Consider the following 14,664-nt stretch of genomic DNA (forward strand, 5'->3'; position numbering starts at 1 on the left):
ATCCCACTGTTTTAATACTGAGAGGACAGATCCCACTGTTTTAATACTGAGAGGACAGATCCCACTGTTTTAATACTGAGAGGATAGATCCCACTGTTTTAATACTGAGAGGATAGATCCCACTGTTTTAATACTGAGAGGATAGATCCCACTGTTTTAATACTGAGAGGATAGATCCCACTGTTTTAATACTGAGAGGATAGATCCTACTGTTTTAATACTGAGAGGACAGATCCCACTGTTGTAATACTGAGAGGACAGATCCTACTGTTTTAATACTGAGAGAACAGATCCTACTGTTTTATTACTGAGAGGATAGATCCTACTGTTTTAATACTGAGAGGATAGATCCTACTGTTTTAATACTGAGAGGACAGATCCTACTGTTTTAATACTGAGAGGACAGATCCTACTGTTTTAATACTGAGAGAACAGATCCTACTGTTTTAATACTGAGGGGACAGATCCCACTGTTTTAATACTGAGAGGATAGATCCTACTGTTTTAATACTGAGAGGACAGATCCTACTGTTTTAATACTGAGAGGATAGATCCTACTGTTTTATTACTGAGAGGACAGATCCCACTGTTTTAATACTGAGAGGATAGATCCTACTGTTTTATTACTGAGAGGACAGATCCCACTGTTTTAATACTGAGAGGACAGATCCTACTGTTTTAATACTGAGAGGACAGATCCTACTGTTTTAATACTGAGAGGACAGATCCCACTGTTTTAATACTGAGAGGACAGATCCCACTGTTTTAATACTGAGAGGACAGATCCTACTGTTTTAATACTTAGAGGACAGATCCTACTGTTTTAATACTGAGAGGACAGATCCTACTGTTTTAATACTGAGAGGACAGATCCTACTGTTTTAATACTGAGAACAGATCCTACTGTTTTAATACTGAGAGGACAGATCCTACTGTTTTAATACTGAGAGGACAGATCCTACTGTTTTAATACTGAGAGGACAGATCCTACTGTTTTAATACTGAGAGGACAGATCCTACTGTTTTAAACCTGAGAGGACAGATCCTACTGTTTTAATACTGAGAGGATAGATCCTACTGTTTTAATACTGAGAGGACAGATCCTACTGTTTTAATACTGAGAGGATAGATCCTACTGTTTTAATACTGAGAGGACAGATCCTACTGTTTTAATACTGAGAGGACAGATCCCACTGTTTTAATACTGAGAGGACAGATCCTACTGTTTTAATACTGAGAGGACAGATCCTACTGTTTTAATACTGAGAGGACAGATCCTACTGTTTTAATACTGAGAGGACAGATCCTACTGTTTTAATACTGAGAGGACAGATCCTACTGTTTTAATACTGAGAGGACAGATCCTACTGTTTTAATACTGAGAGGACAGATCCTACTGTTTTAATACTGAGAGGACAGATCCTACTGTTTTAATACTGAGAGGACAGATCCTACTGTTTTAATACTGAGAGGACAGATCCTACTGTTTTAATACTGAGAGGACAGATCCTACTGTTTTAAACCTGAGAGGACAGATCCTACTGTTTTAATACTGAGAGGACAGATCCTACTGTTTTAATACTGAGAGGACAGATCCTACTGTTTTAATACTGAGAGGATAGATCCTACTGTTTTAAACCTTTACCCTAAACCCTTTACCCTAAACCCTTTACCATAAACCCTTTACCTTAAACCCTTTACCCTAAACCCTTTACCATAAACCCTTTACCTTAAACCCTTTACACTTTCCCTAAACCCTTACCCCGAGTGGCACAGTGGTCTAAGACCCTAAACCCTTACTCTGAGTGGCGCAGTGGTCTAAGACACTGCATCTCAGTGCAAGAGGCATCACTGCAGTCCCTGGTTTGAATCCAGGCTGCATCACATCTGGCTGTGATTGGGTGTCCCATAGGGCAGTGCACAATTTTTATTTATTTTTTTATTTATTTTTTTTACCTGTATTTAACTAGGCAAGTCAGTTAAGAACGAATTCTTATTTTCAATGACGGCCTAGGAACGTGGGTTAACTGCCTGTTCAGGGGCAGAACGACAGAATTGTACCTTGTCAGCTCGGGGGTTTGAACTTACAACCTTCCAGTTACTAGTCCAATGCTCTAACCACTAGGCTACCCTGCACAATTTACCTAGCGTCGTCCGAGGTAGGCTGGGGTAGGCCGTCAATGTAAATAAGAATTTGTTATTAACTGAAAATAAAAAACTATATTAAAAAAATAACCCTAGTAACCCTAAAACCGGGTCCATATCCTATCCCCTCCTCTTTGATCCATTCTGTTTCGTCTGGTCCTTTCATTTCAAATGTTACTTTGATTCATGCACTTGATTTAACTATATTATGTATTACAGTTGATTTAATGATATTATGTATTACAGTTGATTTAACGATATTATGTATTACAGTTGATTTAACGATATTATGTATTACAGTTGATTTAACTATATTATATATTACAGTTGATTTAATGATGTTATGTATTACAGTTGATTTAATGATATTATGTATTACAGTTGATTTAATAATATTATGTATTACAGTTGATTTAACGATATTATGTATTACAGTTGATTTAATGATATTATGTATTACAGTTGATTTAACGATATTATGTATTACAGTTGATTTAATGATATTATGTATTACAGTTGATTTAATGATGTTATGTATTACAGTTGATTTAACGATATTATGTATTACAGTTGATTTAATGATGTTATGTATTACAGTTGATTTAATGATATTATGTATTACAGTTGATTTAATGATATTATGTATTACAGTTGATTTAACTATATTATGTATTACAGTTGATTTAACTATATTATGTATTACAGTTGATTTAACTATATTATGTATTACAGTTGATTTAACTATATTATGTATTACAGTTGATTTAACGATATTATGTATTACAGTTGATTTAATGATATTATATATTACAGTTGATTTAACTATATTATGTATTACAGTTGATTTAATGATATTATGTATTACAGTTGATTTAATGATATTATGTATTACAGTTGATTTAACTATATTATGTATTACAGTTGATTTAACGATATTATGTATTACAGTTGATTTAATGATATTATGTATTACAGTTGATTTAATGATATTATGTATTACAGTTGATTTAATGATATTATGTATTACAGTTGATTTAACTATATTATGTATTACAGTTGATTTAATGATATTATGTATTACAGTTGATTTAATGATATTATGTATTACAGTTGATTGAATGATATTATGTATTACAGTTGATTTAATGATATTATGTATTACAGTTGATTTAATGATATTATGTATTACAGTTGATTTAACTATATTATGTATTACAGTTGATTTAATGATATTATGTATTACAGTTGATTTAACTATATTATGTATTACAGTTGATTTAACTATATTATGTATTACAGTTGATTTAATGATATTATGTATTACAGTTGATTTAATGATATTATGTATTACAGTTGATTTAACTATATTATGTATTACAGTTGATTTAATGATATTATGTATTACAGTTGATTTAATGATATTATGTATTACAGTTGATTTAACTATATTATGTATTACAGTTGATTTAACGATATTATGTATTACAGTTGATTTAACTATATTATGTATTACAGTTGATTTAATGATATTATGTATTACAGTTGATTTAATGATATTATGTATTACAGTTGATTTAACTATATTATGTATTACAGTTGATTTAATGATATTATGTATTACAGTTGATTTAACGATATTATGTATTACAGTTGATTTAATGATGTTATGTATTACAGTTGATTTAATAATATTATGTATTACAGTTGATTTAATGATATTATGTATTACAGTTGATTTAACTATATTATGTATTACAGTTGATTTAACGATATTATGTATTACAGTTGATTTAACTATATTATGTATTACAGTTGATTTAATGATATTATGTATTACAGTTGATTTAATGATATTATGTATTACAGTTGATTTAACTATATTATGTATTACAGTTGATTTAATGATATTATGTATTACAGTTGATTTAACGATATTATGTATTACAGTTGATTTAATGATGTTATGTATTACAGTTGATTTAATAATATTATGTATTACAGTTGATTTATCTATATTATGTATTACAGTTGATTTAATGATATTATGTATTACAGTTGATTTAATTATATTATGTATTACAGTTGATTTAATGATATTATGTATTACAGTTGATTTAACTATATTATGTATTACAGTTGATTTAATTATATTATGTATTACAGTTGATTTAATGATATTATGTATTACAGTTGATTTAATGATGTTATGTATTACAGTTGATTTAATTATATTATGTATTACAGTTGATTTAATGATATTATGTATTACAGTTGATTTAACTATATTATGTATTAGTTGATTTAATGATATTATGTATTACAGTTGATTTAATGATATTATGTACTACACTGGCTTTTATTTAGGCCTCCTGTTAATGTCAGATGTCCTTGAGGGCCGTGAAAGCTGTACTGCAGCGCCAGCTGTGCCACCAGAGACTCTGTCGTAACCGGCCGCGACCGGGAGGTCCGTGGGGCGAGGCACAATTGGCCTAGCGTCGTCCGGGTTAGGGAGGGGTTGGCCGGTAGGGAGGGGTTGGCCGGTGGGGATATCCTTGTCTCATCGCGCACCAGCGACTCCTGTGGCGATCCGGGCGCAGTGCGCGCTAACCAAGGTTGCCAGGTGCACGGTGTTTCCTCCGACACATTGGTGCGGCTGGCTTCCGGGATGGATGCGCGCTGTGTTAAGAAGCAGTGCGGCTTGGTTGGGTTATGTATCGGAGGACGCATGACTTTCAAACTTCGTCTCTCCCGAGCCCGTACGGGAGTTGTAGCGATGAGACAAGATAGTAGCTACTACAATAATTGGATACCACGAAATTGGGGAGAAAAGGGGTAAAATATATATATTTTTTTAAAAGGTGTCCGCCAATCAAATATTTTTATTATTTTATTATAATTATTTATGTCTGTCAGTCTGTACGGTGTCTGACTCTTCTCCTCGTCTACTCCAGCAATGTCCCACCTGAACGGCCAGCGGCTGCACGGCAAGGTGATCAGAGTGACCGTCTCTAAACACCAGACGGTCCAGCTGCCCAGGGAGGGACAGGAAGACCAGGGCCTCACTAAAGACTTCAGCGGCTCCCCGCTACACCGCTTCAAGAAGCCTGGATCCAAGAACTTTCAGAACATCTTCCCTCCCTCTGCCACCCTCCATCTATCCAACATCCCGTGAGATTCACTTTACCTCCCTCCTCTCCAACTACACCTCCCTCCTCCCCCTCTCCAACTACACCTCCCTCCTCCCCTCTCCAACTATACCTCCCTCCTCCTCCTCTCCAACTACACCTCCCTCCTCCCCCTCTCCAACTATACCTCCCTCCTCCCCCTCTCCAACTATACCTCCCTCATCCCCCTCTCCAACTACACCTCCCTCCTCCCCCTCTCCAACTACACCTCCCTCCTCCCCCTCTCCAACTATACCTCCCTCCTCCCCCTCTCCAACTATACCTCCCTCCTCCCCCTCTCCAACTACACCTCCCTCCTCCCCCTCTCCAACTATACCTCCCTCCTCCCCCTCTCCAACTACACCTCCCTACTCTCCCTCTCCAACTATACCTTCTTCCACCCCCTCTCCAACTATACCTCCTTCCACCCCCTCTCCAACTATACCCTCCTCCTCCCCCTCTCCAACTATACCTCCCTCCTCCCCCTCTCCAACTATACCTCCCTCCTCCCCCTCTCCAACTATACCCCCCTCCTCCCCCTCTCCAACTACACCTCCCTCCTCCCCCTCTCCAACTATACCCCCCTCTCCAACTACACCTCCCTCCTCCCCTCTCCAACTATACCTCCCTCCTCCCCCTCTCCAACTACACCTCCCTCCTCCCCTCTCCAACTATACCTCCCTCCTCCCCCTCTCCAACTATACCCCCCCTCTCCAACTACACCTCCCTCCTCCCCTCTCCAACTATACCTCCCTCCTCCCCCTCTCCAACTATACCTCCCTCCTCCCCCTCTCCAACTACACCTCCCTCCTCCCCCTCTCCAACTACACCTCCCTCCTCCCACTCTCCAACTATACCCCCCCTCTCCAACTCCAACTATACCTCCCCAACTATACCTCCCTCCTCCCCCTCTCCAACTACACCTCCCTCCTCCCCCTCTCCAACACTAGTTATCTATTCTGTTTATTTCTGGGGATGGATGTGTTTAAATCTGAACAAGCGAATATGTATGATAATGTCTGTCACAAGAAAGTTCCCCTTTAGCTGTACTCCTGCAGTATATTGTAGAGGCTGTACTCCTGCAGTATATTGTAGAGGCTGTACTCCAGCTATATGTCTACAGTATGCTACTACCAAAAGAGGTATCACCTGTTGAAAAAATAGTGAAAGGTAAAAAGCCTTTTTTTCTTCAGAGCTCCCCTCTAAACACTGTTCCTTTGTTTTCGTCCTCCTCTCCACCGACAGTCCATCTATAACAGATGACATCCTGAAGGAGCTGTTTGCTGGGACTGGATACACAGTCAAGGCCTTCAAGTTCTTCCAGTAGGTTCTCTTTCTGTCACTTGACTTCCTCACTGCTTCAGCAACACACAAAGGATCCGACTAGGCCGCGATTCAAACAAAAACCTTCACTGCTCCAACAGAGGCCTCTACTTGACAGTTTCCCTGATGTTCACAGAGATCACCTTTTGTAGTTTTTAATTGAACTTTTATTTAACTAGGCAAGTCAGTTAAGAACAAATTCTTATTTACAATGCCGGCCTACCACGGCTAAACCAAAAGCTTGAAACTTGAGCATCGACTCAAACGCAAAATGACCTTTTAACGCCCTAGAGTTGATGTCCGCTCTCCCGCGGAAATCTAAGTAGCATAATAAAATCCCCATATAAATATGTTAGTTAAAGAAGGAGATATCTTCTTCTTCTTCTTCTTCTTTTGTGCATTGGATGAATCTCAAGCCACAGCATCTGCCGAAGAAAGGCAACAAGAGAGCTGTGTTGGGGCCCTATTATGTCCCCCTATGTGGAAAGGTGAGACTCTCAGGGACATGTAGTACGTCTGTTGTTTTGCTCTAGGACGCCCACAGACCTCACAGGCCCCACAGACCTCACAGACCCCACAGACCCCACAGACCCCACAGGCCTCACAGACCCCACAGACCTCACAGGCCCCACAGACCTCACAGGCCCCACAGGCCTCACAGGTCTCACAGGCCTCACATGCCCCACAGGCCTCACAGGCCTCACAGACCTCACAGACCCCACAGGCCTCACATGCCCCACAGGCCTCACAGGCCCCACAGACCTCACAGGCCTCACAGACCTCACAGGCCCAACACACCTCACAGGCCTCACAGGCCCCACAGGTCCCACAGACCTCACAGGCCCCACAGACCTCACAGGCCCCACAGACCTCACAGGCCCCACAGGTCTCATAGGTCTCACAGGTCCCACAGGCCTCACATCTCTCACAGGCCCCACAGGTCCCACAGGCCCCACAGGCCTCACATGCCTCACAGGCCCCACAGGTCCCACATGCCTCACAGGCCCCACAGGTCCCACAGGCCCCACAGGTCCCACAGGCCTCACAGGCCCCACAGACCTCACAGGCCCCACAGGCCTCACAGACCTCACAGGCCCCACAGGCCTCGCAGGCCCCACAGGCCTCGTCTAAAGGTCCCGTGGTAACAGTTGAGAAAAATGCATGGAATTAGTTTATTTTAGATTTTTGATACTTCAAGGGGTCTTAAAAGTCAAATAGCTAAATGATCCTTGGTATGACCTTCTTAAAACAATTCCATATAGATTAGTCAAACATTATCTTGTCTTAGGTCAGTTAGGATCACCACTTTATTTTAAGAATGTGAAATGTCAGAATAATAGTAGAGAGAATGATTTATTTCAGCTTATATTTCTTTCATCACATTCCCAGTGGGTCAGAAGTTTACATACATTCAATTAGTATTTGGTAGCATTGCCTTTAAATTGTTTAACTTGGGTCAAATGTTTGGGTAGCCTTCCACAAGCTTCCCATAATAAGTTGGGTGAATTTTGGCCTATTCCTCCTGACAGAGCTGGTGTAACTGAGTCACACACCTTTTCAGTTCTGCCCCCAAATTTTCTATAGGATTGAGGTCAGGGCTTTGTGATGGCCACTCCAATACCTTGACTTTGTTGTCCTTAAGCCATTTTGCCACAACTTTGGAAGTATGCTTGGGGTCATTGTCCATTTGGAAGACCCATTTGCAACCAAGCTTTAACTGATGTCTTGAGATGTTGCTTCAATATATCCACATAATTTTCTTTCCTCATGATGCCATCTATTTTGTGAAGTGCACCAGTCCCCCCTGCAGCAAAGCACCCCCACAACATGATGCTGCTACCCTCGTGCTTCACGGTTGGGATGGTGTTCTTCGGCTTGCAAGCCTCACCCTCCAAACATAACGATGGTCATTATGGCCAAACAGTTCTATTTTTGTTTCATCAGACCAGAGGACATTTCTCAAAAAAGTACAATCTTTGTCCCCATGTACAGTTGCAAACCGTAGTCTGGCTTTTTTATGGCAGTTTTGGAGCATTGGCTTCTTCCTTGCTGAGCGGCCTTTCAGGTTATGTCAATATAGGACTCTCTGGTGGCTCTCTGGTGGCTCTCTGACTCTCTGGTGACTCTCTGGTGACTCTGGTGACTCTGGTGACTCTCTGGTGACTCTCTGGTGACTCTTTGGTGACTCTCTGGTGGCTCTCTGGTGGCTCTCTGGTAACTCTCTGGTGACTCTGGTAACTCTCTGGTGACTCTGGTGACTCGGTGACTCTCTGGTGACTCTCTGGTGGCTCTCTGGTGGCTCTCTGGTGACTCTCTGGTGGCTCTCTGGTGACTCTCTGGTGGCTCTCTGACTCTCTGGTGACTCTCTGGTGACTCTCTGGTGGCTCTCTGGTGGCTCTCTGACTCTCTGGTGACTCTCTGGTAACTCTCTGGTGGCTCTCTGGTGGCTCTCTGGTGACTCCCTGGTGGCTCTCTGTTGGCTCTCTGACTCTCTGGTGACTCTCTAACTCTCTGGTGACTCTCTGGTAACTCTCTGGTGACTCTCTGGTAACTCTCTGATGGCTCTCTGACTCTCTGGTGACTCTCTGGTGGCTCTCTGACTCTCTGGTGGCTCTCTGACTCTCTGGTGACTCTCTGGTGACTCTCTGGTGGCTCTCTGACTCTCTGGTGACTCTCTGGTGACTCTCTGGTGGCTCTCTGACTCTCTGGTGGCTCTCTGACTCTCTGGTGACTCTCTGGTGACTCTCTGGTGGCTCTCTGACTCTCTGGTGGCTCTCTGACTCTCTGGTGACTCTCTGGTGACTCTCTGGTGGCTCTCTGACTCTCTGGTGGCTCTCTGACTCTCTGGTGACTCTCTGGTGACTCTCTGGTGGCTCTCTGACTCTCTGGTGACTCTCTGGTGACTCTCTGGTGGCTCTCTGACTCTCTGGTGGCTCTCTGACTCTCTGGTGACTCTCTGGTGACTCTCTGGTGGCTCTCTGACTCTCTGGTGACTCTCTGGTGACTCTCTGGTGGCTCTCTGGTGACTCTCTGGTGGCTCTCTGACTCTCTGGTGACTCTCTGGTAACTCTCTGACTCTCTGGTGACTCTCTGGTGACTCTCTGGTGGCTCTCTGACTCTCTGGTGACTCTCTGGTGACTCTCTGGTGGCTCTCTGACTCTCTGGTGGCTCCCTGACTCTCTGGTGACTCTCTGGTGACTCTCTGGTGGCTCTCTGACTCTCTGGTGACTCTCTGGTGACTCTCTGGTGGCTCTCTGGTGACTCTCTGGTGGCTCTCTGACTCTCTGGTGACTCTCTGGTAACTCTCTGGTGGCTCTCTGACTCTCTGGTGACTCTCTGGTGGCTCTCTGACTCTCTGGTGACTCTCTGGTGACTCTCTGGTGGCTCTCTGACTCTCTGGTGGCTCTCTGACTCTCTGGTAACTCTCTGGTGACTCTCTGGTGACTCTCTGGTAACTCTCTGGTGGCTCTCTGACTCTCTGGTGACTCTCTGGTAACTCTCTGGTAACTCTCTGGTGACTCTCTTTTGACTATCTGGTGGCTCTCTGACTCTCTGGTGACTCTCTGGTGACTCTCTGGTGGCTCTCTGGTGACTCTCTGGTGACTCTCTTTTGACCAGCTAGTGGCTCTCTGACTCTCTGTTGACTCTCTGGTGACTCTCTGGTGACTCTCTGGTAACTCTCTGGTGACTCTCTGGTGGCTCTCTGGTGACTCTCTGGTGGCTCTCTAACTCTCTGGTGACTCTGGTAACTCTCTGGTGGCTCTCTGACTCTCTGGTGGCTCTCTGGTGGCTCTCTGACTCTCTGATGGCTCTCTGGTGACTCTCTGGTGGCTCTCTAGTGGCTCTCTGACTCTCTGGTGGCTCTCTGGTGACTCTCTGGTGGCTCTCTGACTCTCTGGTGACTCTCTGGTGGCTCTCTGACTCTCTGGTGACTCTCTGGTGACTCTCTGGTGACTCTCTGGTGGCTCTCTGGTGACCTTGGTGTAGGTCCGTTATACGACACTAGATGGGAATTGCTCCACTTAGAGAAATATATTTGTATTTATTTATTTAACCTTTATTGATCGATCAGTTCAGTAGGATTGTTCCACACCCTATTATGTTTTTCCAAAAGCAGATTTGACAGACTAGAGCTAAAAATGTGTCATTCAGAGCCGAGGGAACATTCAGAATAGTGATCTCGGTACATACTCATGATCTGGAATGAACATCCCTTTGCGGATCAATAAAGTGTAATTGATTACTGTCTGTCCATCTGTGTCCGTCTCAGGAAGGACCGTAAGATGGCTCTGATCCAGTTGGGTTCAGTGGAGGAGGCCATCCAGGCCCTGATCGACCTCCACAACCACGACCTGGGAGAGAACCATCACCTCCGCGTGTCCTTCTCCAAGAGCACCATCTGACCCGCCTCACCCAGCTCCCCCACCCGCAGGGTCTCGCTCCTGGGCTGGGCTAACCCCATGCCTCCCCCCCAACCCCACCCCCAGGGCCTCGCTCCTGGGCTGGGATAACCCCATCCCCCCCCCCCCCACCCCCCCCCCCCCACCCCTAGCCCCTGTTGGGAGTGACGGACAGAAACACCCACTTTTACTTAAAACAAACAACAGACAATGAACTAGTTTAGATGATATTGTTGTGTAATAGACTACTGTAACACAAGGCCTTCAGACAGAGACTGATATAGAGACAGAGCTGAAGTAGGCTGGAAGGAGAGCTGGTTGATTGATTCAGGGCAGAGAGTACAACGGTGATGTGGGCTGATATGGTGCATCTTTACCTGGCATTCGAGGACCCTAATCCAGGGAGAGACTAGACCCTAACCCAGGGAGAGACTAGACCCCAACCCATGGAGAGACTAGACCCTAACCCAGGGAGAGACTAGACCCTAACCCAGGGAGAGACTAGACCCCAACCCAGGGAGAGACTAGACCCTAACCCAGGGAGAGACTAGACCCTAACCCAGGGAGAGACTAGACCCCAACCCAGGGAGAGACTAGACCCTAACCCAGGGAGAGACTAGACCCTAACCCAGGGAGAGACTAGACCCCAACCCAGGGAGAGACTAGACCCTAAGCCAGGGAGAGACTAGACCCTAACCCAGGGAGAGACTAGACCCTAATCCAGGGAGAGACCCTAACCCAGGGAGAGACTAGACCCTAACCCAGGGAGAGACTAGACCCCAACCCAGGGAGAGACTAGACCCTAACCCAGGGAGAGACTAGACCCCAACCCAGGGAGAGACTAGACCCTAACCCAGGGAGAGGCTAGACCCTAACCCAGGGAGAGACTAGACCCCAACCCAGGGAGAGACTAGACCCTAACCCAGGGAGAGACTAGACCCCAACCCAGGGAGAGACTAGACCCTAATCCAGGGAGAGACCCTAACCCAGGGAGAGACTAGACCCCAACCCAGGGAGAGACTAGACCCTAACCCAGGGAGAGACTAGACCCCAACCCAGGGAGAGACTAGACCCTAACCCAGGGAGAGGCTAGACCCTAACCCAGGGAGAGACTAGACCCCAACCCAGGGAGAGACTAGACCCTAACCCAGGGAGAGACTAGACCCCAACCCAGGGAGAGACTAGACCCTAACCCAGGGAGAGACTAGACCCTAACCCAGGGAGAGACTAGACCCTAACCCAGGGAGAGACTAGACCCCAACCCAGGGAGAGACTAGACCCCAACCCAGGGAGAGACTAGACCCTAACCCAGGGAGAGACCAGACCCTAATCCAGGGAGAGACCCTAACCCAGGGAGAGACTAGACCCTAACCCAGGGAGAGACTAGACCCTAACCCAGGGAGAGACTAGACCCTAATCCAGGGAGAGACTAGACCCTAATCCAGGGAGAGACTAGACCCTAATCCAGGGAGAGAGATACTCAACACTCTTTGGAGGCTTCTGCCCAGTCTGTCACCCCGTCACCCACCCAGCCACTGACCCACCTACAGTCTCGGAGTGAGACTCTTCTAGCTGTGCTGCATTGTTACAACTGAAGCCCCTTCTCCGTAACCAACAGCACACCACGCGTTATGTGGCGGTGTTCTGTGGACGTTGTGTACCGTTAGACTGGCTTCTTTTCAGTGGGATGACTTATTACAGATGATTTACCTGATGAGTCTGAGACGCTGTTCCATTAACAGGTATCGTCACGGATACGGAAAAAGGGCGGTTGGCTGATGAAGCTGGGTGCCAGTAGCGGCGACCCTCCTCCTGACCAATGAACTGCCTCCATTTTAAGTAGCGTTGGAATGTTGAGCGAGGGGGACCAATGATCAGGCCCCCTCCTCTGTGACATAATGGTGACATCATCACGGTGCGACACTGAGTCTCAGAGCAGCTCAGCTAAACATGACCGCCACACCACTCAGATCACCATGACAACTACACACCTGTTTTGTTTTGTTTTACAGTGTATCAGTGGTTTTCATTGAAATGTAAACAGAAAGAAAACTGTTCAAAGCTAAATGGGCAAATCTTCTTGCACCTTCATTTCTCTGTTTACTGTGCAGAATCCTTGGACCAGAGCAGACCAGGAAGTACAGTAGACTACAATAGACTACAGTACAGTAGACTACAGTAGACTGCAGTAGAGTCCAGTATACTACAGTAGAGTACGATAGACTACAGTACAGTAGACTACAGTAGACGACAGTAGACTACAGTAAACTACAGTAGAGTACAGTTAGGTACAGTAATGACCTGTGAATAATAGGCAAAATAATGGTGAACTTAATTGCTTTTATTTGGCCCTGTAGCTGAGGTCTATCTACATGTAGCTGAGGTGTATCTACCTGTAGCTGAGGTCTATCTACCTGTAGCTGAGGTCTATCTACCTGTAGATGAGGTGTGTCTACCTGTAGCTGAGGTCTATCTACCTGTAGATGAGGTGTGTCTACCTGTAGCTGAGGTCTATCTACCTGTAGATGAGGTGTGTCTACCTGTAGCTGAGGTCTATCTACCTGTAGCTGAGGTCTATCTACCTGTAGATGAGGTGTGTCTACCTGTAGCTGAGGTCTATCTACCTGTAGCTGAGGTCTGTCTACCTGTAGCTGAGGTGTGTCTGCCTGTAGCTGAGGTGTGTCTACCTGTATATGAGGTCTGTCTACCTGTAGCTGAGGTGTGTCTACCTGTAGATGAGGTCTGTCTACCTGTAGATGAGGTCTATCCAGGTCAGATCAGACTGAACCAGGCTAACTGGACCACACCAGACTGCACATCTCTGCTGGATGAAAGCCTCTCTGCTGAGAGTGGTGGACATATGAATGTGAATACTGGAGGCATCATTAAAAAACACCACCCTATTCCCTATATAGTGGCCTACTTTTGACCAGAGCCATATTCCCTAAGGGCCCTGGTCAAATGTAGGCCACTATAAACAAATAGGATGGCGTTTAGGACGCAGGCCCTGTCTGTCTGTCTGTCAGGCTCCTGTAATGATGGGTTGTCTGTCTGTCTGTCTGTCTGTCAGGCTCCTGTAATGATGGGTTGTCTGTCTGTCTGCCTGTCAGGCTCCTGTAATGATGGGTTGTCTGTCTGTCTGTCTGCCTGTCAGGCTCCTGTAATGATGGGTTGTCTGTCTGCCTGTCAGGCTCCTGTAATGATGGGCTGTCGGTAATGGGAATAACAGTGGATCTGCGTGTTAGTCCTGATCTGACCTCTGACCCTGAACTCTTTAACTAAATTCAAACGCTTTCTGCTTTTGGCAACAGAAGAGGAGAGCTTAGTTTTGGAGTCCTCTTGGCCCTTCTGGGTTAGATCACTCTGCTCTGTCCCTCTGCCCTGTCCTGCTCTCCTCCTGTCCTCTCGTCCTGTCCTCTCTTCCTGTCCTCCATTCCTGTCCTGACCTTTCTCCTGTCCTCTCGTCCTGTCCTCTCCTCCTGTCCTCTCCTCCTGTCCTGACCTTTCTCCTGTCCTCCTGTCCTCTGTCCTGCTCACCTCCTGTCCTCTCCTCCTGTCCTCTCCTCCTGTCCTCTCCTCCTGTCCTGACCTTTCTCCTGTCCTCTCCTCCTGTCCTGACCTTTCTCCTGTTC

The 14,664-nt window shown here is 45.2% G+C and overlaps 1 protein-coding gene across 4 annotated transcripts in view; it reads left to right on the forward strand.

Moving 5' to 3' along the window:
- LOC110536866 (polypyrimidine tract-binding protein 3) overlaps positions 1–12,283 on the forward strand; it is a 109,852-nt gene extending 97,569 nt beyond the window's left edge. For 3 of the 4 annotated variants that reach the window (XM_036936744.1, XM_036936746.1, XM_036936747.1), the window contains exons 12-14: positions 5,097–5,313; positions 6,555–6,632; positions 10,903–12,283. In XM_036936744.1, the coding sequence (XP_036792639.1) occupies positions 5,097–5,313; positions 6,555–6,632; positions 10,903–11,035 (428 nt within the window). In that variant the 3' untranslated portion in view covers positions 11,036–12,283. Of the gene's footprint in view, positions 1–5,096; positions 5,314–6,554; positions 6,637–10,902 lie in introns of those variants that run through there. The other variant, XM_036936748.1, reaches the window with a different exon arrangement.
- The last annotated feature ends 2,381 nt before the right edge of the window (positions 12,284–14,664 follow it).

The sequence above is a fragment of the Oncorhynchus mykiss genome, chromosome 12, assembly GCF_013265735.2.
Source record: "Oncorhynchus mykiss isolate Arlee chromosome 12, USDA_OmykA_1.1, whole genome shotgun sequence".
Lineage (NCBI taxonomy): Eukaryota > Metazoa > Chordata > Actinopteri > Salmoniformes > Salmonidae > Oncorhynchus > Oncorhynchus mykiss.